We start from the raw sequence: 24,552 nt of genomic DNA, 5'->3' as shown, positions 1-24,552 counted from the left end.
CATTAAACGTAAATTTAAAAAACATTAGAAATTAAAAAAATATTATATATCAAAAACAGACTTTAAATTGCTATTTTGAGGTCTTCGGGGCATTGTAGTATTATACCATTTCGGAATCTTGGATAGTTGCGTCAACTTTATAAAAAACTTGCCGCAGTAGTGTTCATACTGTTTTTTTACAAAACGACGAGTCAAAGTGGAGTGTAAGTAAAAATCGTTCAAAATTTTAAGGAAATATCATATTTTGATTCACTTTTGTGTAAAAACTGCAAGGATTCTGAGGGTTTTAAGAATTGGGGTGGACAGCAGCACTACTTAAGTTGCCGATACAAACAAAAAAACTGAAGTATTTGAAAAATTGTGGTCGTGGTAATGTAAAATATCATAAGGGGTGTCAATTTTCGACGAATTTCATAATTTATTGTGTAACTTAAAAAATAATTGAGATAGATTTTTTTTCTTATTTTTCCTAAAGCAGTCATGACTATGTCCACCCTGCGGCGCCGGCTTATCCTTGAATTTTGGGACACGTTGTATACAATTGTTTTAGGTACAACTCTGTCCAGGGTTCAACAGAGCCCCGATTACGGTAATTTTTAACGTCAACAATCCAGACACGCTTCTCGATTTTGCGATACGATTGGTCGTTCAACAGCGTACGTCAGCTGTTTTGACCAATCGTATCGCAGAATCAGAAACGCGTCTGGATTGTAGACGTTAAAAGTTACCGTAATCGGGGCTCAGGTTCCCGTACTTCAATGGATACATTAACTTTTACTAAAGTGTAATCCCATGATGATGAAATTGTAGAGTCAAACAAAAATGAATAAAAAAATATTAATTTATTAGATAAATAATTAAAACAGTAGTAACCGGAACACTTCATTGCATTACGATGCTTGTTTTGCTGCTATTAGCTACAGAAGAATATTCAGAACTACTCTCAACTGGAACAGGGATGAACGCTTGGTTGATAACATTATCTTGCAGAAATCTCTTGCAATATGGTATCAACTGAAATGAACAAATAGGAAAGTTAAAACAGTAAAATTCTCAAGCCTTTCCAAGTTATCCCAGATACAGCGTTTCTAGATACATATTATGCCGAAGGAGTTTTGAGTAAAATTATCTTCCGTTTAAAAACTTACAATTTGATGATGCTCCCTAACTGCTCTGTTGATCCTTTTCAGTTCGTTTCTCAAGTGCGCGGTCTCCTCAAACCGCTTGTTCACGGTCCACGTATCGCCGTTAAAAATCAATGGGAGTACGTAAGGATAGCCTACAGAAACAGAATTTTCACTCGCATTTTAATACAGATAAGTAAGGGAAATCAGGTAATTTCCAAAACGCACCTTTCATAGTTCCCAAGGATCCGTCACTTATGACGCCCATACAGCAGTAAAACTTCTTGTCAGCTCCAATTGTACGAGATTGCCAAATTGACTTCAGTGCTTTGGCAAATAAAGCCGCTCTGAAGATAGAGCCATAAGGATTCTTTGATGAAGAAATTGATACCTTTTGAAAGACAATAATAAATTAAGTCTTAAATTTCTAATTATGTTCAAAAGTAACGTACTTAACAAGTATCTAAATAACCTTCTCTATAAATTCTTTCTTCATCCAAGACGGGCTAAATTGAGTATGGTCGAAGTCAAACGACCGAAACAAGTCTTTGCCGACCATATCCCAATCGCATTTAGATTCATCATTCATTTGATCATGAATGATCATGGGTTTTTCTACTTCAACATGAAACACTTCGTCATTTGCCGCCCATACAAGGACATCGTTGATTTCGTTACACTGAACCTAAATTACGAGATCGATTTATGATAAAGATATTCATGATCAATGGATAAATCATAGTCAAATTAAAAGTATGGATGAACAAAAATATATTTTTCATTCCTTACTTTCAAATACTCTCCTAAAACAGACTTTGCAATATCCGGTAGTGGACTAGGACAGAAAAATATGTCATGGGACATATTTTTAGCGAGAGACATTAATATGTCCATTGCCGCTAAACCATCCGCCATGAATATTGGCTTTCGAGGTATGGGTTTTGGTTTTTTGGATCGCATAACGAATTTAACTCCATCGTCAATTGGCTCTTCCTTAGTTGACTCGGGACGCGAAAAATTGTTTGCAATTTTGATGATTAAATATAAAGCATCAAATTGATCATCATTATCTACTTTGTCCAACTCAATCTTGTTGAGATTGTAAAAATTTGACATGAAGCAGAAGACATCAGCATCTGAAATACTAAAAATATCACCCACTAAGTAATTTTATTTGCCCTAAATGAAATCCTTATAAGAAGAAAAAAAAATGGCTCACAAAAACTGGCTTGATCCAACCAGGAATCACGCTAGGCAGCTCACGCTTTTTTACTTTAAAGTGATTAATAATTTAATTACCATACCTGGGCAAGTCTGAAGATACTGTAATAGTGTTGTAACAACAATAGGCACACGTAATAAGTTCTATTTTCATTCGCTCGGCTATAGGCTTTTCGTTTGAATAAACCAAAAGTATCAAATCTATTAGCTGATTTTCTCCAAATATTAAACCTGATAGTATTTTAATAGTAACCATCTGGCCCGATGGAGTCAGGGGATTCACTACCAATACTTTCAGAGATGGAAACACAACACTTGTTTGAAAATTCATTACACAGAAGCTTAGCGAAACGGTTTTATTCAAGACTGCTAAGATTATTTCTTGCCTTCTTTTGTGCTGCTTTGCAAGAAAGAATATATTTTGCAATGTGCGTTATTTATTAAAGTGACTTCTTCTGATATTTTTATGTCAACTTCTTTTTTAATTGTTGATTAGTTAATAATTTACAAAACTTGTACAAATTGTAATTTTTTTGTTTTTTAAGGCATTGCAATCGTATCTCGTTTAAAGCTAGCTTCGTAAATGCTTTTTTGACATTACTGACATTTGTTTTTGTGTCAAGGTGACATTGACAGATTATTAAGTGACATAACATTGACGCGTTTACTTTTTCGTTTTGTGTTGTATTTTGCTCAAAATGTTGTATTTAATATTGAAATAATTATAGAAGAATGGCTTCCTCCAAAGATAGAGACGTTCAAGTCTCTCCGGCGACGTCTACATCGTCGATAAAGTCTCAGTTTTTCGAAAGATCTCCGTCCGTATCTTCCTCCAAGGAAGACAAATGGCCGGAACTTTTAATTTCAAGACCAGACAACTCGTATTTCTACAGCTCCAAATGTAAGTATTTGTTATTTAATAGTTGTTTTAATTACGTATAATCTTTAAAGCGGTTTTAACAAAATTGCCAAATAAAATCAATTATGCTATCAACCCACTCAACTCACTCTTTCATCATTCATAATTTGATAATGTATTTTTATGATAATTTTAATTTTATGACAAAGTATATTCATGGCCAGATGTATGTAAATTGATTCCATCAAGAGGTCCGCAGTGATACTATTATTTGTGTGAGCTGTTGTAGTGGTTTAAAATCGAAGATTTGCCTATTTGGTATATTAAAAATATTAGATATAATATGCAGACTAAAATCCTAATTGCATCTTCTCTCAGTCAATCGAGTGAAAGAGTGAGTCACTATATAAAGCAAAGTTATTTGAATAAATGTTAATAAATCATTTAACAGCTTTTTTACTACCTGTTATTGTTGCTGTTTTGTTACCATTGTTAATGTCTTGGCAGAGAGCATACAAAATAAAAAATATTATTACTCTCTTAATTTCTGGCATTTCATAAATGGTGAAACATTTTTACAATAGCTTCTCTACTCTGATTTGTTAAAGAGGCAATTATAAGTTGCTAATACTAATGTTGATGCTCATCTGAAACCGTGTTCAAAGTTATTTGTATTACAGATGTTTGTTTTTGATAATGTTTTTTTACAATCTCTCCATTTTGTCTGTAATAACAACAACAGCTTAATAAAATACACTAAACAAAATTATGCTTTAAAGTAAATTGTATAAGAAATTAAGAATCTACAAACATTATTATTAATTCTACTTACATCTCCCATGTACCTACCTACTTAGAAACATTTCCAAGTGGATGCTACCAGTTATGGATATTAGTTTTATACATAAAGTACACTAAGTAGTAATTATTAGAGATGAAACGGATAGTTGTTTGGCCGGATACCGGATACCGGATATCCGGCGAGCTGCTAGGCCGGATAGCCGGATATCCGGCGGCCGGATAGTTGTCCCATTGTCATGTTGCATGTCGTAACGAGTTTAGCGCCGCACAGGTGCTTCGAACGCGATCAGTGAGTCTAGTAGACTAGACAAGTCACACTTTTCGAAAATCGAATTCGTTCGAATAGAATGTCAGATTTTGACACTCGCCTAAGGGGCAGATCAATTCGGGCGATTTCGGTTGCCATCGTATATGAGTATGTGATTGAATAGCGAAAATTCAATTAGTTTACTTGCTGTGTAATCTGACTGAACTGCATTATACAGAATGACTTTGAAATCGTTGGCATTCATTTTAAAATAAGACTCTACTCATGATTCCCCAAATATGAGTCATATCAAATGAATTAAAATTTCAATATTTGAAATCTTGTACAGACGACAGCACATCAATCTTCATACTGTGGCATCTTATTTCAATGTAATTCAGGATTATAGGCTAATTTAATATTTTTATAAATTAACAAAAAATATTATATTATAGGTAAACTGGTTTAAATAAATTAAATGAAACCATCAATCGAGCAAGTAGGATTTTATTATTATTCATCAATAATAATCAAATTCTGAACTTGAATATTCAACTACAATGTCTGCTCATGAACGCTTCAAACTCGGTACTTCTTTCCCAATTCCATAAAATTCAATACTTACAAAGTGACAAAAAGCTTTAAAATAGGTAGTAGAAACAAACCACAGCTAATTTTCATAGTTGACTGTACTATACGATAAACATGTCAGTCAATTTGACAACCTTTGTCGGAAACATTATTCAATGAAAATATTGTCCGAACCCTTAGGCCCAGTTTTTTGATTCATAGTTAAAATAACAAATTGTTAAATTTTGCTACTAATGGTTAAATATTAACAAAATGTTAACTAATAGTTGAAAAATGTACTAAAAGTCATGCTAACCATTGTTCGAAAAACATTTTTTTCTGATATTTAACCACTTGTCATTTGACATCTGTCAAATTTGACCATTGGTTATTTTAACTACGAATCAAAAAACCGGGCCTTAGTATTTCTCTTCGACAAATACTTTAACACATTGTGAACCACTTTTCTTTCACGACTATAAAAAGATTTTAGCAATTTAATTCACAAAATCAATTGCGCACATTTAAAATAAAGTTTGTTTACACTTTGACAGCAATAGACTGACATGCAAGGTGACATGTCAATGAAGTTTTCAGTTACTGTTGCCATTAAAAGAAATTAGTACCATTAATTTTCCGCAACATGGCGAGGGTTTTTATGTTCCTGGTCAGGCTATAATTCCCAGAAAGGAAATTAGTTTTTTGAAAGGCCCTAATATGGCTTTTTTGTAACTTTTTGGACTTTAGATAAAAACCGTCATTATTATTTAAGCCATTTTATTGATATTTAACTCAAATATTATTGTGTTTCATTTTATTATAGGAAATTTTCGTACATTTTTAATATCCGGTATCCGGCCGGATAGTGAGCTACTATCCGGTATCCGGCCGAATAGTAAATTTAGGCCGGATATCCGGCCTACCGGATAGTTGCCGGATATCCGTTTCATCTCTAGTAATTATTATTACATACAATCTTTCAATTAGAGAGAGTGTGTATCCATAACTGTTGGAATTTCCAAAGTATTCATCGATTTTTAAGGTACATATTTATAATAAACCATAACATCAAATTTTACATTACTTGGAATGCATAATAATAATATCAGCCAAAGCCAGTCCACTGCTACTGCACTGGTCAAGAAAGGGGACCAAAGCCTGTAATTAAAATTCCCCATGACCTAATAAAACTGAATTGCCATATTTCTGGAAATTATTGTTTCAAGTTATTCAAGTCTGAAAGAGACAGTCATCAATTTTCATATTTGTATGAATTATTAAGAGATATTTGCATCAGCTACATCTTTCTGTTCCAAGAAGAATTATATCACCCCTTGTTTTTCAAAAGCGTAGGTACACTGGTTAAAGAGGCTTCGCGTAGCATTCGCTTGCCGAACCTCCCGACAGAGGGCGGTACATGCGCGGAGTATTGATTTTCTCACCCTCGCACTGCGAAGCGCGCAATCAATATTTTGTACTGAACTTGCTGGAAAACCCATTTTCCAGATTACTACTAGTTGCCGTCATAACAGTTCTAATTTATTTGTTTACGTGATACCAGTGATATAAAAAATCTACACCATAGTCAGTGAGAAGCAGAAAAAACGCGAACAAATTCGCTGTATTCGCGTGTCAAGTGAAATGCATATACGAGAGTGATCAAGATTCGCAGCATTGTGTCTGTATTTTCGCTTGATAGTTTCTTTGCCGCTTTATTATGCGTTCTCTCGCCGCGATTCATGGGGTAGATCCCTTGCCGGAGCTGGGCCTTCCATCGGGCATCCAACAAGAGGGCAACCCCGACGCCGACATGGCCGGGGCCCAAGATACCATCTACCTTTGCAACTTCCGCGTTTCCGTGGACGGGGAATGGCTGTGCTTGAAAGAGCTGCACGATATGGAGATGACCGACTCGTATATCCGACCATCTGAGAGCGGTGCCATTCAATCGCCCGACGACCCTATGCATTCCTTGATGGGTAATATAATTCGCTAGTTATTTAACAATGAGGCTTCCTACATTCTAGTCCGTGTGTTCCTCCCACTGCTAGATTTAGGTCAAAAGTAAAGACTATTGTTTCATTGTAGCTCGTGATCCTGTGGTGATTGAGCGCAGCAATCTAGTGAACATCTCCAAGTTGATCGTGAAAGAGCTAATTGAACAATCGCTGCGCTATGGACGGATGTTGGACAGCGACCATCTACCGCTGCACCACTTTTTTATTGTTCTCGAGCATGTTATGCGTCACGGACTCAAGCCGAAAAAGGTAAAACTAAAGACGTGAACCGAATCTTTTGTTAGAGCACTTTTTCGCGCAACGTTTTTAATAGGCTTCATGTTTTATACCGCTGTCTTTTATCAACCTGTCCCAATGCACGGCTGCTACGGTTCATTGACTTGAACGATATTAATTACAATACACGAATTTTCAGGGCCTTCTCGGACCTAAAAAGGAATTATGGGACATATTGCAAATGGTGGAGAAATATTCACCCGAAGCGGCCGATATCACCGCGAGCATAAGGGACTTGCCCACTGTCAAGTAAGATCATGGGACTTACATTAGTAGTACCTAGTGATTTACCTACGTTGTAAACATATCGATTAACTTATTGTATTCGGATGACACGAGTGACTCAGCGGCCGACGCCGCTTATGCCCACGTGAAAACAGCTTTTGGCATGCAAATTATTATTACTTACAAGCGCAATTATCTTGTAAACAAAAATATTATTATGCGATCTGCGCGTACAAATAAAATAACTGAAACTTTAAAGATACTATTACTGAATATAGTGTTTATGCCAATTTAACGCTACTTATAGTTGACTTAAATTACATGATATATTTGGACAAAACAAACTTCGGGCTATTTATGCCATTTTGTAATACTTACATACTATTATGTGATGTAACGTCGTGCATGAATGTCCATACTAAGTATTCAAACGCAGGAATTTGATCGTCAAATAAGATTTCCAAACATAATTAATTACTTACGATCAAAAAATGTTTAACTACTTACATCTTACTACCAAAAAAAAATTAATAATTCAACCGTTTATTTTTCTTTCATCGTGTGTCATAACTGCGTAGTGTAGACCGTCACAGTATAGTGACTTTGCTTGCCGAAATCATACAGTCAACAGCACATTAAACCACATATTTTGTTGGAATATAGCACTTAATAGCAACTAAATAAGATGCCAAAGTATTTAGCTTGGTGTGTCGTCATCTGAATATGGAAACATGCGCCTAAGTTCGCGATGCTACAGTCGAATTTGTTCCTTTTAAGTCATATAACAAGAACCTTATTTGTAGAACCGCCATGGGTCGAGCTCGGGCGTGGCTACGACTGGCCCTCATGCAAAAAAGGCTCGCAGACTACCTCAGGATTCTCCTTGAACACCGCGAAGAAACTTTGGAGGAATACTTCGAGCCACATGCCTTGATGCTGAACGAAGAAGCTGTCATTATCACCGGTCTACTCGTCGGCCTAAACGTCGTCGACTGTAACTTGTGTGTCAAGGTAAACTTTCACTTGTTTTAATGGATGCAAATTACATTTTTAGCGCGAAAACGTAGTTATAAGTGCCAAGGGAGTGCTGTAAGTAATTAATTCATTTAAAGACGCTTATCGACTTTTACTGTAAATTATTTCGTCTGCAATAAAAATTTAGTAAAAATTTAATAACAAAAAAATTAACAAGTACCTAACGTGTAGTTCTTAATAAGTTATGACATTGTTATTTTTAAAATGTAAATAATTATGCTGTTCGGGTTATTGAACCTGCCAACATTTTATCGTAACACAAAATACGATTTCTTGGCATAATTCCACAATGAAGGAATAATACACAAATATCTAGCATCAAACCATACATTCAACCAAATGAGCTTACACGTGGGTATTGAATTAATTTCAAAGAAAATATTCGTTATGCCTATTGTTATGAAAGGTGTTTATCGTTTGTTTTCATTAAGGAATATCACATTACATATTCGCGATAGCTAACTGACGGACCTGATGTCATTGTAAAGTGTGTCCTATGCCTTTCACTCAGAGTATATCCAATTGTTAACAATATTTTTATGATAAGTACACTAGTGTCCCCACGGTAAAAATTTCTCACCACATATCCATAATTATGACGTCAGAGTCTTACTCGTAAAGACCTAGTGAAAGACGTCATTGTACGTCACGCATTCTTCCACCAAAAATACCATCACATAAAGAACATTCCAGACTATTTCATTGAAACGAATTGTTATAGGAGGAGGATCTAGACAGCCAACAGGGTGTCATAGACTTCTCCCTCTATCTACGCGGCAGCAACTCTTCCAACGATCTGGCCAGTAACAGCAACAACTCTAACAACGAGCCAAAACAACGCCATATCAACACCATGCTTGATCAGAAGAACTATATCGAAGAACTGAACAGGCACCTCAAGTAAGTGTGTAATATTTTCGTTCGTTTCAGCCAAATGACGTCCACTGCTGGACAAAGGCCTACGTCAAACATTTCCATAAAGACCGGTCCTGCGCTGCCTGCCTCCAGGTACTACCCGCAACCTTCACCAGATCGTCGGTCCACCTAGTGGGGGGCCTACCCACACTACGTCTTCCGGCCCGTGGTCGCCACTTGGGAACTCTGCACCAGCTTATTACAGGTGTAATATTTCAGCTATTAAAAATTTGTAGCGTCTGATGACATTGCCAGAATAAAATAGTGCAAACATCCAACCATAGCAACGTCACACCAAAACTGAGCTCGTCCTATGTTCTATGTCTTCTCCTGCTTAGTAAACTAAAATCAATGCGACATCACTTTATCAAAAACTGAATTGAACCGTTAGTTTTTTTAGCAATTTCAGACTATTTAGTAGGTCATCTAGACACGGCTAGTAACAGTAATGCCGACAAGGCCAAACGATGCTACATGAACACCGTTCGATCTAGAACTACTTGCATTTAATCAAAGAGACAGTCGACTCAAATCATAAAAGACATATCAAATAATCAGCAGAGCTTGATATTATGCCAACGAGATACAAATAGTCATATTTAAACAAGTTTTTTTTAAATACTCCCACTTACTCTAAATACATGCTCGTGTTAAGGACTCTACACACCAAGCCCGCCGACAGCCCGGAGGCATGGTGTCGGCGGCTTTATCTCAAAGGGATCATTTCGACGACATAATATGTCGGCGGGTTTGGTGTGTAGACTGCATTATCAATGGATTTACCACAATAGTTCTAAACTCCATTGACCCTTGGCATGCATGATCGGCAGTTCAATGCCAAGATAGTCACTATTGCCCTTGAGTAGTCCAATGTCAACACCGTTGTTGGGCTATTGTCCTAAACTACAGCGTTCTACCGAACCAGTCATCTGTTAAACATATTTTTTATCATAGTCGTAGTTCATTAGATCCAATACCAGTATAAAATGCCACACATTTCGAAAATGCATAGAATACTTATCGAATGAGATCTATAAAGACATTTTATTTCAGCGCAACGGTCGCAAATCTCCAAGCCAAAGTGGAAAGCCTGACCACAACCAATGCCCTCATGAAGGAGGACCTGGCCATCGCCAAAAACACCATGATCACGTTAGTTGAGGAAAACAACCAACTGAAACATGCTTTGGGTAAGTACACATAAATACACTGACACATACATTAATAGCATTCGAAAGCTACACAAGGAGGATATTGCATATTTCGAAACATTTTGAGCTATTTGTTAATGAGTACTTTGCTAATGCAAAATGCAACATTCATTCAAACTTACTTACATTTAATAACACGCAAAAAGTAATTGCAAAAATTTGCATTACATGACGTCTTGATAAGAATTAAATTAAGACCTAATTAGTTATTTAACTGCCAAATGATAAACACGTAAATTATCGGAATAAATTAAATACAGGCATTATTAGTACGAATTTCCTTTTACGTTACTCTTCCAAATTATTTATTATTATTCATATTATGTAATAGACACTGATCTTTAATTTAAATAATATACAAAAATGAAGAGAAATGTGCTGAAGCAGAAAGTCGTGTGTCAGCTTTCAATGAAAACAAAGCGAGTGCACTTGATAAGACACCTTGCGATTTGATGAGTCACAATCATTACTCCGTCGGCGTTTAGTTAACTTTGGAGTTTGGTTTAGTTTGCATTAGTATGCCGAGAGCGAAGCACGGCTTTCGTCGCCGGCTCATATTTTACGCACCGTTATGCACTATCGCTCATTCATGGGCAACTCAACGACAAAAAGTCAAGCAAAACACTCCTTTTGGGTCAGATCTTGTGAGTTATTTTCGACGTAGCAAATATAACTCGTCTGTGTTTATTTACGTCCGTGTAACACGTGTTATTTTTCTTCAGGTCAGGACATAACCAAAGATACTAGGATGAAAGTGACCGAGTTACATTCGGATGAGGAGGTAAGAAAATTATTGTTACATATCATTATGAAATCTCAATAGTTTTTAAAATATTTTTCGATAGTTTCTTTCTGTTACAAAATTGTTTTCCTTGTCTATTCTATACAAAGTCTTTATAAGTATGTTAGGTTTATAATAAAATCCATCTACTTAATTACTTCACACTGCATTACTAATAAAAAGATAATAGAAACCCCTGAAGTCATTATGTCCTTGAAGCTATAGTGCGACCGCCATTAACTTATACATTGTTTACTCATAACAAACTCTTTGTATATGCTCCAGGAAAAACGCAGCGTTAAAAGCACAACCTCTGATAAATCTAAACATGACAAAGACACAGAGCCGTCTAAAGCCTTAGAAGAAGAACGAAAGAAAAATGTCGAACTTCAAAAAGAACTGGACTTACAGGTGAATAAATAATTTATTATCTTGATAATGATTACTCATTTGTTTACAAAAATATCTTATCTTCTTTTTCGCTTCAACCACCTTTCAGATTTCGCTGAAAGCTGAAATGGAGGTTGCTATGAAACTGTTAGAAAAAGACATACACGATAAGCAGGACACAATTATATCGCTGCGAAGACAGCTCGACGATATAAAACTAATCAACCTAGAAATGTACAAAAAGTTACAGGTGAGTCTCCACACTATTATTTGTTCAAGCATGGTTTTGTAGGATTTTGTACCCTTGCATTTTTGAAGTGATTAATTAAACCTCATCATTGCCAAATTATTTTCTCACTCCGTCATGGTCTTACTAACAAATTCATTACCTTTAATTCAAGTAAAAACCATAACAATAATAAGTAGTTTTTACCGGCAAATTGATATAAACGCAACGAATGAATGTGGGTCAAGTTCATTTGGTAGTGTATAGATGATTCGGTTTAATGACTATGGGATGTAAACAACAAGGTTAATCCACTTTTCCAAAAAAGATAGACTGACAGACTTTTCCGTTGTTTTTCTCAGCGTTAATTCTGTAAAAATTCAATAAAAGCGCGCTTAGTTTTGAAATCGGATATACTTACAAAACAGTAACCATTTTAGAAAATAAAACCCCTATTAGCCACACAGCTTATCTTAATAGACCATTATGCATAGAGTCTACAATTAAACTCGCAAAAATATCATAACATAAAATTAGCTGGCAAAATTCGCTTCACCAGCTCGACCTCTGTGCAGCCATAAAGCCAAGTTCACACAAGTTTTTGCTCACAATTGTCAATGTGAACCAACAAGCCGTTGCCCCACGAAGGCCATTCGAGCGTGGGTGCTCCATCGACGCTTCCCGCCCATACAATCTCTTTACCTCATTGTCTAACATCTAATTAGTCGATGAACTCACATTTACCACTCAGCCTGTTGATGTTACATCGATTGTTTTGCATTTCTTATATCACACCTCACGTCTACCCAATTTTCTCTATGCCAATGTATTTAGTATTTATTGCTTTCTTTTATTTACGATCTTATACCTTTATCGCTACCATAACAAGATGCCATAATATCGTAATGATTTATAATATTTATGTATACTAACGCTATGCTGTATTCACCAATGCCGCGTTTGTCGTACCCCGGAAGGAATGCGAGATGGAACTCACACAGAAGGGTGAAATGGTCTCCAGACTCCAGGGAAAGGCCGAGCAAATTGGCAAAATACTACACAACCTCGAAAAATATAACCACTTCTTAGGACCCGACCATGATCTAGTCAAAGCTCTAAGATCTCCCACCACTAACGAAAATAACTTAGGCGAGAAATTAGAAAAACTCAAAGCGCAAAAGGGTACAAAGTCAAAGGATGAGGGGCCGCCAAACAAAAAATTGAACTTGCAGGAAATACCACCGTTTAGGAAATGTAATAGTAAAGACAAACCAGTCGGACCCATTCTTGAATAAATTATAACTCAAAACGATGCGCATTCTAGTCAATGTTGTAAATAATGTTTATTCCACAAAGTGGTACTTCCTCTTAGTGAAATTTTATGAATCTTACTAACAACTATATTCTTAAAGTGACTATCCTAATATTAGTGAGGCTAATATGCTGGCAATAGTATACGTTCTGAGTTTTTCTTCCTATAGTTCAATGAAACTCAGCGCGCCACAATATTAACCTCATGAACTGTACCATTGTAATGCTTTATACTGGGTTGTATGTATCCGCTTATTCTAACAAAATGTTGACTAACGTAAGTTGTCATTGTTATATCAAGTAAAATTTTATTGGCCTTGTTTTAGGAATGTGAAAGTTCCTTGAAACATAAAACTGAGCTAATAGCCAAATTGGAAGCAAAGACTGAATCAATGGGCAGCACGATACATCAACTCGATGAGAAGTAGGTTTTATACTTTTTATTTTTTATGACACCGCATTTGGCGCAAGGATCGAAAGTGTGGCTCGATACGCTAACGCTAAGTGTAACGCCTCGCGTATCAGTTATCGGATTCGCACCTAGGTGTGAGCAATGCACAGCTTGCGTTGAATATTTAAAATAACGATAACTCTTTCAATTCGCTCGATATTGGCAAACCCTCACAATTGACTAGAGACAACTCGAGATCGGTATATTGTTATTTTTATATGACAAACGTTTAAAAATATCGTTAGGGGTACACTGTTATGACAGTATGCTACTGTTGCTTTGGCTTTCTCGTTGCTGTGGAATGATAACGCAGTATGGTTGTAATAGTGATCTGTTGATTCATGTTAAGTTTATATTAGGTTTACTTTGTTTTTCTTAAATATTTTAAATTGGCAGCTGATAAGATTGTATTATGAAATCGTTTTCAATTGTTCTTATATTTAATAATATTTATTCTGTAATTTATCAATTATCTCTAATCCAAAGTAGCATCAACTAGCAACATTTCATGTGCTTAGATTAGAATGAAGTTATTTTGTATACTTTTCTAGTGATATTCTAAGTATTAATAACTGTGACAATGACAGTGAACTATCTGTATTAGTATTATTAAAAGTACATTTAAATTAATTTGATCTCATTATGTAATTAGAGATACAGCATTACCTGCAATTTATATTATTGATATACCAGGATTTTAAAAGTATGTATTGTATAAGCTTGTTGACATCTAGCGACATCTGTTTAGAGAACAATGAAACTTTCCTTTTGTCATAGTTTTGTAATTTATTCGAGAACGTAGAAATGTAAAAGCCTTATTTATAATAAAGCATATTCAGTCGCATTCTGTATTTCATTGAATAGGATACCAAGCACTTGTTTTTGTTTTATGTTGATTGTGTAGGTTTGCCATTATCTTTGACATTGTGTTTGCATGTTTTAAAATAGTTATCTGATCGAACTCGTTAAGTTACTTTTTAACTGGGAAATAATTCATATATTTTCATATATTAATATCCCATTCATTATCACTCCCATAGCATTCCTAATGATCACTGCACAGATGTGCGTTAGCTATGATTCATAACATACGTTTTCACTATTACATTCCAAAGAAAAAATTACAATTCACCACACACATTCCTTTGTCTTTTGTTTTGTGTGAAACCGCACTGCTAAATTATTTTATCATGATATTTTTTTAAAAGTAAATCACCTTCGATGTCATCCACTTACAATAATTCAATTAGTAAAGCCTCATCCCCACTAGAAAACAACAACAACTAACTTTAAAGTCTTAAAGCTTGTTTATATTTTTCGGCCATATCCTTCTCATTCAACCCGAGATGACGTAGTCATTAGAGAAATTGTCAGATCCATTTATTTGCAAAATCTGTCTCTGTAAATACGCCTTATTGAGGCTGTTGGTGTGGACGAGGCTTAATATATTATGTATTTATTCTTGAGATGGATTCACAAGATTTCTCAACGAACAACAAATTATTAAATTCTAAATTTTCATTATCATCAGAAGATACAATTTGGATAGTTGACGACACCGCCATTCAATTGTCATTTTATAAACTGTCAAAATACTATTTTTTATTGAATATCGGGGTCACCCTTGACAAGAAAAGACGTTATAAAATGTAATTGTATAATTAAAATTAACTTTGTAACTCAGTAACTGTTAAAATGAAGGGATTGTTGGTTGGTTGGTGTCAACTACCCAATAGAAACAGGTGCAATACTTGTCACTGAAGAGTCTAAAACCAGGATGTAACTGGCTAGGTTACAGAGCGATAAAATGGCTAGGCAGAGTTTAGAAGAAAGTTCCCGCTCGCTTGGCCAGAAGGCGGCGACAGCTGAAACTAGGGCAGTGGCGGCTGAAGGAGACCTCAGGATCGAACGAGAGTGGCGGATATCGTTACAGGTGAATTCTTTAGATATTAATACTTATTTAGGATTTATTACTATTTGAAAATTTTCGGTTACACTCTTTAAGTTATAATATATTGGAAAGGGTTAAATAAGAACTGAAGGTCTCATTGTGATATCTGTCAGAATAACCCTAGACTACCTCCCCTTAACGGCTCCGCCACTAATTACCAGTCACCCTGTATATCAAGTTGTGCTAACTCCGTATCAACCAGCCCTACTAAACAAGTTACAAAACGTGACTGTTTGAATACCGAAAACGCTTCATGGAGCGAAGTAACTTATTGTCTTGGAGGGGTCCGCGTCCACTTTCTGTTGCACATTTCACGTCACGGGAAAGATTTGGCGATGAGAAATGGTTCAATCCCAACTAATATTATAAATGCGAAAGTAACTCTGTCTGTCTGTCTGTCTGTCTGTCTGTTACGCTTTCCCGCTTAAACCTCGCAACCGATTTTGATGAAATTTGGCATAGAGATAGTTTGAGTCCCGGGAAAGAACATAGGATAGTTTTTATCCCGGTTTTTGAAACAGGGACGCGCGCGATAAAGTTTTTCTGTGACAGACAAAATTCCACGCGGGCGAAGCCGCGGGCGGAAAGCTAGTGTCTAATAAATAAAACTGCATCACGTAAATACTTCTATATGGAAAGTGACGGATGATTCGTCTGCTCAAATTCAAGTTTTAACTAGGACAACATAATCTCAAAAGAACATTTCCCCATTTCTATTGATTAGTTTTTTCCTGTGGGTTTTCACGAGCCCACACAGTTGTATTTGAGCAGAAGAATGTCTTCATTCATAGAAACAAGTGAGTAATAAAACACGTAAGAAATGATGACACTACAGAAAGGGAATAAATTGATATGTATTCATAATAAACTTATGTCCACACGTTACATATTTGGATTGCATTGAGCTCTGAGTACCTATTGACATCTCGATAACTGTATATTTGTTCGCAAATAAGTAGGGAACCGATAAAAAGGAATTACTATCTCTATATTTACAATCTTAAGTCCATTTATATTTGCACAGTACTTAAAGGCGATAATGTATTGCCAAATAAGATATTAATCTACTTACAACTTATCGGCTATAAATAGTATTGCTGTATTTCGACGATTATAGTGTTATTTCAAGTGTCATTATTAATCAAAAACGATCGACAGGAATCGATGATGCGGGATCGCGATAAAATATCGATGCTGACTCAAGAGGTTGAATCATTGAAATCTATTGGACAGGTGAGTGAATGAATCCAATCTTATCTTTTATCCTATGTACGAATAATGTACACACATAAAATCAGAAGAAATAGTTATGACTAAACTAGACACAGTTGTCTTTTTGAGCAAATTTATATTAATAGACGCGTAGGCGTGCAGATAAAGGAGCATTTCATAGTTGTTATCAGTGCGGACACCGACAAAATTTACGCTACGAGGAAAAATATAAAAATGTATATTATTACGAACATTCTATGCGATTGTTTAAAGTACATACATAGATTCAAAAAATGTTTAGTGGATGGAGTAGCTGCTTAAAAATTCATATAATGTCAATACTAAAGATAAAAACATAGTCAATAGACCAACAAATCAATCGTTTCCAGAAATACATAGCGCTACAAGAAGAGCAGCACGTCTTAAAAACACAATACAGCGAAGCCCAGAAGACATTAGAAGAAGTGGGAGCGACGTTGAGCGAGAACAAACTACAGCTGGCCGAGTTGTTAGAGCGAGAGGCAAAGGCGGCGTCTACTGACGACACGCCCACTTGGACGGATGACAAGGACGCTGTGTCTTGTACTGCTTGCGCCAAAGAATTCACCATCGCTAGGCGGAAAGTAAGTGACTAATATTACAAAACCTTTTAAGCTCAATAAGTAGAACTAATTAAGCGTTTAGTTGAGCATGACGTTATTGGTCACGCCCATTTTGACCCTTTCGAGTTTGAATTTATTAATACAGTCAATTGATTTGGCGAATCTAGTGCGATAGAGAGATCATAGTAGGTATATCGAACGCGTAGTTTTTCTCAATGAAAATTAAATTCATTTATTTTATCCATATAGCCGTCAGTGGCGACGTTATTATAAGGTTTGTCTTCCAATAATTAAATAGTAGGCAGTTTTTTAGACCATGGTCGCGGTCTAAAAAACTGACGTGACTAGTAACGTCAGTAACATAATTTTCATCCTAGAAAAAAGAATCCGATCCGAGAAGGTTTTCTAGATTTCAAAATAACGAACTTGCATTCATAAAGGTTAATGCCCTAACTAAAAGTTAATAAGCAATGATATAGCTTAACTTCTTACCGTTATTTAACTTTCGCCTTTATTTCAGCACCATTGCAGACGATGCGGGCACATATTCTGTCGCGCCTGCAGCGAGAAGACCGTAGCACTGGCCGGTAACACCAAGCCGGTGCGAGTTTGCGACGCCTGCTACGCCGAAGTGAGGGTCTCGTAGTAATAATTTCGTAGTTTAGATATATGGGTGTAAAAATACCTATCACGAAGCTAGTACAGTCAGCGTCAAATAGTTCGTGACACCCAAGGTGGCCAAAAAGTTGATAACACAACCTTATTCCAATTGGAACAAAGACGTGACGCGGACTTATTGGCTGCTTTGAGTGTCACGAACGACGAATTTGGCGCTGACTATCACGTATTCTCCTCCACACCTTGACGATTTTTTTTTCCGTGAGAACTATAGCTGGGAATGTTATGATGGACCTATTGAAGGTCGAATTCAAATCATTTATTTAAGATCTTTACCACTGCTGTGTGTTTTTCCTGCTGTATAAATAACTCAAACTCACAACCATTAAGTTCTTTACTCACTAAATTTTTTACTAAATAAAACTCGATTTGCTGTCCATAGTTTTAGGCTTCGTGATACATTTTTACACCCTGTATAATATACAACTATAGTAAATATCTGTCACTAATCTACTAGTCTGAATGGCTCCAGCTTGCACTGGTAAGGTTTGAAAGGTGAAAAAACTTATTTTAGCTATACCAGATAAACTGCAGTACAGCAGCGGATATAAAGCGCTGACCTATTTATTTGGTTATACGTAATAACATAACTAAGAAAGTGTATGTTACTTCAACGAAAAATAGCCAGAAATTATCAGTGTTATGATTTTTTTAACACAAAAAATAACCAAAAATTACCGGAGCAGATGTTGCCATGTACAATTTCTAAAATCATTTACCTACTTTATAATTACTTAAACTGAAATAATCAATGGTATGTATTCTTTAGGTAATTTTATATTCAAAAATCTTTAGCTAATTAAATATTATTCAAATCAAATAAGTCTGCATCGTAAACTCTACTTTAAATGAAATAAAAAAATATACTGCTGACCAACGATCAATTATGAACAAAGCGAATGTGTTTTATATGTATATTATGAGGATTTGGATATTTTGCTTAGTCAACTAATTAATAATTGGTGTCCTCAAGATTTGACTAAAGGCTGTATAACGTTAATCTACAGCCAGGACCAGACCGTAAATGAATTAATAATCATTTGTGGTGAGTTGCCATGTAATTGTTACAATTTATATGTAGATAATATACCAAAATATAGTTTAATGAATTTAATTAAAATATTAAGAGCACAACAGCCTGACAGATATCTTAGGGCCAGAAGATTTTTGTTTTTTAGTCATCAATTTAATAAAACGCTGGCCATAGGATCTGTATGATATTTAGGAATGCATTGGAATATTTTTAAATGCATGAAATGCATTGAGTATTTAGGCGAAGTAATTCTTTAAGTAAATTCTACTTAATGTTAGCGTTTATAATGCTATGGTATTTTAATACTTAGAGCAACTTGCATGAACGTTGTTGAATTAAATTCAAGCTAAATCTTTATAATTCTGTTTCTATCAACCCCAAACAGTTGATAGAGACAAAATGCAATGATATAAAACATGTTTAGCATTTATTTTATTTAGCGATGTATTGAGCAAGTCATAAATTAATCGAATTTCATTGTTAAAATACTTACAATTGTGTATTTTGTATTTGAGGGTGGTGCTCGAAATATTGTGTGTATATTAGGTAATTATTAATTTGTTATTTGAATCGTGTATTGTAAATATATCGGTGTAAAATAAGATATAAGTAATACAAAAGTTATTTGAGAAATTGTTTTTCATTTATACAAAATAACGGTATAATAACACTTTTCAATTAATAAAATATAAAAATATTTCAATATGAAATCCACTCTTCTATTCGTCACTCGACATAACGTGCTCTAGGATTTGTTCCATCGCGACAGGGTTATCTTCAGGTACCTAAAAAAAAAGAAAATCTTTATCAAACATAATTGCATGTTTAAAAACGACAAGATGGCAATCAATATTTTTTTGTTTTATGTAACACCATACCTAGGTTTTGGGTTTAGTAGAAAAATAATATCAGAAGTAAGTAATCAATATTCGCAAATATTAATTCAGTACCTAGATTTTGAGTGAAAGAGTTACAAATATTTCAAATCTCTTAAAACATCCTGTATTTATTTTGAAGTTCAATCTAACACGGTAACATTGAACTGTCAGTGGTTGAGATGCAATGCAACTTAATATAATATCAACAAATTAAAATTTAAAAAATAAAGTTACCCAATGCCCAGAGCCGAAGACCCACCAAAAACTAAATCTGTGCGCTTTTTTATAGAATCCAGTTCGGTGACCATTGATTTTTATTCGTTTTGCATTTTTAAACTCATCGGCACCGTACCAATTGAGCTTGTGTGCCCAATTTGATGCCCCTGAAATTGTTTAGACTTATGTAAATATTCTGTTAAATGAATTAGAATTCCAATGCCTCAAAATACGTCTCGAGATAGCTTTTTGAAAATCATATCTTTGATGCTGACGAATATAGGTAACATTAAGAAGTTGAAATACTTCCTCCAAAAGTTCTTTCAGAGAGACAATGACAACGAATCCTTCATTAAATATTACCTGCTAAAGGCGTGACTACATCCAAGTTGCCATTGTAAACTGCAATATTCAGCTGAGTTTTATTTAGCAGCATTTCTACTGAAATACACAAATATTATTATTATTAATATAAAAATACACAAAATATATATTTACTCAAATGCCATGCATGCATTTAAATATAACCGTATTTACTTACAAAATTTCATTGACGGCACAAAAAAACTTCGATTCAAACTTTGGAATACATCTTCAGAAATGTACGACCATTCCAAGCTTTGGTTGACTATTTTNACTATTTTTAGGGTCGGTTTTACGTATTTGTTTATTTTCTTTTCTAGCAAAATCAGTGCGCCATTTGTGTCCACTTGGTTAATATTGTTGAAGTTAATCTCCATGCCGGACTCTTGCGTGACGGTTCTGTACAAAATGGCGTCGTATTCACCGGCTGCCACGTAGTTCTTTTGTTCTACGGCGTATGCTATCCTCTTGGATATTACGACGCATTTCATGTACGTATTTTGATCGATGGCACCCTAAAAAGAACTAGCTTTAATATTATGATTACATATAGGTAAACAGGGTGTCCCAAAAATTTGCACATCACACTAGGTGGACCTTATCCTAGCAAAATTATTTTTTCTTGTATTCAAATAGAATCTACTGTAATGGCTGAAGGCTCTTTAAAATTTCAGGCAAAATTTTAAAAGGATATAACATTCTATGATAACGCACACCTATAAAGGATTTTCGAGGCTATGCAACACTGGAGCCGTTATTTTAAAGAATTCGTGCCGGCGAATCTGCGTCTTCAGTGTGTATTGCTCCTACGCAACCAATGGTACCTACCATATTGTATAAAAAACTTGGATGCGCCAAAGTGCTTTCTTTTGGGTCAACCCAACCGCTGCCAATTCCTATGCCTTTGAAATTCATCTTTAGACGCTTCTTTTCAATTGCCTGAAAACAAACAACACAATTAATTACGAGGCTGTAAGTTTCAATTAGTAAGATGACATTATAAATCATCAGTGACGGGTATAGTTTCAAATTATTTTATCATTGTTGACCGCACAAATATGGTTCGATATTTTACTCTAGTGATAAGAAAAAGGTAAAATAAACAAAGTACTTTTCGTATTTGAGTTTCCTGATATTTGTACCAAATCAACACATGACAGAAATAACTATTACTCGGATTGTTGGCTTAGTTATTATCAATAATGCGGTGTTAAGTTAATTTAAATAAAAACATAATTTCCAAATACGTACCGTGTGAAGATAATACGCCAATCTCGGGCAAAGTTTTCCTCCATAACTCTGACTGAAGAGATAAGTCGGTGTTTTGCGAAATTCTTTGTGCGTTCGGAAAAACGTCTTTATTGCTCTGGCGAGGTCTGTCGCTGAAATAATTAAAAGGGACTAATTTAATATACATTATTATCGTGGACAGTATTTTATTTTGTTTAAATGTTGTATTTATTGAACCGGCACAATCAAACACGGTGACTAATTATCTCTTGAGAATCCCAGCCAGCGTTGACGGGTTTTTCCGCTGCCGAAAACATGATAATAATTATGATACAATATAAATAATAATAATTATAAATAAACAACTTGAATAAATCGAACTGCCTAAGGCGGGAATCGAACCCACGACCACGACCTTTCGCTTGCTTGGAAGAGCAGTCACCCGGCAAGCGAAAAGTCGTGGGTTCGATTCCCGCCTTAGTCAGTTCGATTTTTTCAAGTTGTTTATTTATAATTTAGTTTGAGAAGCGACTCTAATCGCTAAGAAATTTTAATAAAAATTGTCTTACCCATTTGTCTATCAGTCTTTACAAGTAATTTTTTGTCAGTAACATAACTAAACCCTGTGCCCACAGGATGATCTATTAACAATACATTCCTCCCTTTCACCTGAAAAAAAAAACTTTAATGGATATTGTATGTGCCAAGATCCTAAACCAGTTTTTCAACTGAGTAAGTTTACGGTTTAAATTGGGACGTACCTACAGTTCATTGAGTTAAATGTCATTGATGAACATGAAAAATAAGGTTAAAACAATTAAAGTTGTGGTAAGCCACAGTTACTTGTACCTACGTAATAACTGTTGTCCGATTTTGCATATTTTGCAATTTGGTTACCTATGCAGACGAAAGCACATCAAAGTAAACGCAGTGGCATCTTAGCAGTGCACAGTAGGTGCCATTTGAAAAAAAAATGTAGGTTGTTAAAATGTTAGTTATGCTGTTGCTGTACGAAGTGACGAACGAACACTCCTCTCTCCAGGGATAACCAAACCCGAGAGTATTAAAAATAAGCGCCCATTAGACTTTAAACATCTGCCAATTAAAACCCCGCCTAGTCTGTCTACCGCAAAACAAGTAGCTATTGCTTGCTTGTGGTAGGTATTGTTACATAATGAAAGTCTACACTAATATTATAAATGCGAAGTAACTCTGTGGCGGGAAGAGCCTGGATGCGGGCAGCGCAGGACCGTGCATTGTGGAAAACCTTGGAGGAGGCCTTTGTCCAGCAGTGGACATCATTTGGCTGAAACGAACGAACGAACGAATTCTGTCTGTCTGTCTGTCTGCTTGCTTTCACGCCTAAACCACGGAACCGAATTTATGAAATTTGGCATAGAGATAGTTTGAGTCCCGGGAAAGGACATAGGATAGTTTTTATCCCGGTTTTTGAAACAGGGACGCGTGCGATAAAGTTTTTCTGTGACAGACAAAATTCCACGCGGGCGAAGCCGCGGGCGGAAAGCTAGTACTTAATAACGTTCAGTCAATTTCAGTGGAGTATGATCATTAAATATTTATGTTAGGCCAATAGCTACTAAACTAAGTACAATACTAGGTATTGCTAAAATATGTTTTAAATAAATAAGTGTCTGGGCAAACAGAGGTAGGTGAGGCTCCTGATAACTTAATATTCTAGTCGTGCTCACAATTTATGCTCCTAATATGGATTTGAAACAAACACTACGTATTAACGTTTGTACGAACGAGGGCAGATCAACCTAAACACTATGGCGCCTTATACAATTGTAATTAACGCTATTTTGCAATGCATTATGTGAAGTATGAAGTGCTTATGTGGTTAGTATTGTAAGAGTACATATTTTCTTACCCAGGTATGGTTTCGCGGTTGCATGTGCATATCAAAAGGGCCAAGTTCCATAAAGTTGGCTATTCCGCTGGCTGCCAAGCCTGGCCCTCCTTGGATCCATATTACCAGCGGCTTTCTGTCCGCACCGTAGCTCGTGCCATCAGCATAGTACAGCCAATAAAACATGAACGCTCCAGGCCTCACTTCCACATACTTTTGTACACTTTTCCAGGGAGTGTAACTTAGTGCTTCAGTGTACGGATTGATTTCTAGATATTGGACGTTTTAACAAATTGCGTTAGTTACTTTATTAAATTTACCTTAATTAAAATGATTAGGTAGTAGCTACTTACCTAATTTTCCTCAAATTATTTTTTATTAATTTACGATAACGATTCATGCAATCGTGGTATTTCTCTACATGTTTGGTCTACATGTTTATGCGGTAGAAATGGAAATATTAATACATACCTTCATAAAATACTTCAGCCTTAACGTATCCCAATGCCACCAAAAAAACAAGATAATAGCGCATTATTTTTAAATTAACCAACGAGAGATAAAACGTTGTCCAAGCGAACATCCACTCGCGAACTTCACATGTGCGCTTTTGAGCCTCTTCAGAACTTTTAACGACATTTCAAATTCGCCAACGAATTACACGCGGTGATATCATCATCCTTACAGTAATGGATTAATGAGGTAAATGAACAAAAATACGACAACGTGCCTAATCCAGAGACTTAAATGACGACTGTCACGTGCTTCCTATTAGTAGGTACTAGATTCGTACGTAGGTGGAAACACGATAAACTTATCTGTCCACAAAGTACCTACGTCAATCCAGAGACTGGAATA

The 24,552-nt window shown here is 35.6% G+C and overlaps 3 protein-coding genes across 5 annotated transcripts; 1 reads left to right on the top strand and 2 right to left on the bottom strand.

Moving 5' to 3' along the window:
• Nucleotides 1–880: 880 nt before the first annotated feature.
• On the bottom strand, nt 881–2,704 carry LOC114363483 (uncharacterized). The gene is made up of 6 exons (XM_028319248.1): nt 2,429–2,704; nt 1,914–2,268; nt 1,597–1,809; nt 1,353–1,515; nt 1,149–1,279; nt 881–1,014 (listed from the first exon to the last, which is right to left on the bottom strand). Exons 1-6 carry the CDS (start codon nt 2,674–2,676, stop codon nt 883–885), a joined length of 1,242 nt encoding a protein of 413 aa, XP_028175049.1. The 5' UTR covers nt 2,677–2,704; the 3' UTR covers nt 881–882.
• Nucleotides 2,705–2,989: 285 nt separating this feature from the next.
• Nucleotides 2,990–19,191, top strand: LOC114360172 (RUN and FYVE domain-containing protein 2). Of its 3 annotated transcripts, none has more exons than XM_028314871.1 (14): nt 2,990–3,246; nt 6,911–7,089; nt 7,256–7,365; nt 8,145–8,352; nt 9,098–9,276; nt 10,345–10,481; nt 11,225–11,283; nt 11,569–11,694; nt 11,783–11,923; nt 13,537–13,634; nt 15,453–15,594; nt 16,771–16,845; nt 17,214–17,447; nt 17,947–18,205. In XM_028314871.1, the coding sequence occupies exons 1-14, from the start codon at nt 3,078–3,080 to the stop codon at nt 18,070–18,072; spliced, it is 1,983 nt and encodes a 660-aa protein (XP_028170672.1). In that variant the 5' UTR covers nt 2,990–3,077; the 3' UTR covers nt 18,073–18,205. The 3 variants fall into 3 exon arrangements, with proteins under 3 accessions (XP_028170672.1, XP_028170750.1, XP_028170596.1); XM_028314795.1 differs by lacking the exon at nt 2,990–3,246 and adding an exon at nt 6,540–6,801 and having other exon boundaries at nt 17,947–19,191; XM_028314949.1 differs by lacking the exons at nt 2,990–3,246; nt 13,537–13,634; nt 15,453–15,594; ... (1 more) ...; nt 17,214–17,447; nt 17,947–18,205 and adding exons at nt 6,281–6,801; nt 12,877–13,198.
• Nucleotides 18,409–24,469, bottom strand: LOC114360426 (retinoid-inducible serine carboxypeptidase). The gene is made up of 9 exons (XM_028315174.1): nt 24,166–24,469; nt 23,716–23,963; nt 22,394–22,493; nt 21,846–21,976; nt 21,423–21,533; nt 20,773–21,109; nt 20,595–20,672; nt 20,250–20,398; nt 18,409–19,922 (listed from the first exon to the last, which is right to left on the bottom strand). The coding sequence occupies exons 1-9, from the start codon at nt 24,275–24,277 to the stop codon at nt 19,857–19,859; spliced, it is 1,332 nt and encodes a 443-aa protein (XP_028170975.1). The 5' UTR covers nt 24,278–24,469; the 3' UTR covers nt 18,409–19,856.
• Nucleotides 24,470–24,552: the final 83 nt, after the last annotated feature.

Source organism: Ostrinia furnacalis, unplaced genomic scaffold (assembly GCF_004193835.3).
Source record: "Ostrinia furnacalis isolate ACB-3 unplaced genomic scaffold, ASM419383v2 OfSCF0067, whole genome shotgun sequence".
Lineage (NCBI taxonomy): Eukaryota > Metazoa > Arthropoda > Insecta > Lepidoptera > Crambidae > Ostrinia > Ostrinia furnacalis.
The sequence above is the reverse complement of the archived record's forward strand: the minus strand, read 5'-3'. Positions and strand labels throughout refer to the sequence as shown.

What these genes read in the sequence shown, in the direction of transcription:
- LOC114363483 (XM_028319248.1), bottom strand. Translation starts at nt 2,676, where the DNA reads ATGAATTTTCAAACAAGTGTTGTGTTTCCATCTCTGAAAGTATTGGTA. An exon ending in GTATCTTCAGACTTGCCCAG is followed by an intron (nt 2,269 to 2,428) that starts GTATGGTAATTA and finishes TGATATTTTTAG; the next exon opens with TATTTCAGATGCTGATGTCT. An exon ending in AGAAAGAATTTATAGAGAAG is followed by an intron (nt 1,516 to 1,596) that starts GTTATTTAGATA and finishes GTCTTTCAAAAG; the next exon opens with GTATCAATTTCTTCATCAAA.
- LOC114360172 (XM_028314795.1), top strand. Translation starts at nt 6,540, where the DNA reads ATGCGTTCTCTCGCCGCGATTCATGGGGTAGATCCCTTGCCGGAGCTG. An exon ending in AGGGACTTGCCCACTGTCAA is followed by an intron (nt 7,366 to 8,144) that starts GTAAGATCATGG and finishes CCTTATTTGTAG; the next exon opens with AACCGCCATGGGTCGAGCTC. An exon ending in AAATGTACAAAAAGTTACAG is followed by an intron (nt 11,924 to 13,536) that starts GTGAGTCTCCAC and finishes GCCTTGTTTTAG; the next exon opens with GAATGTGAAAGTTCCTTGAA.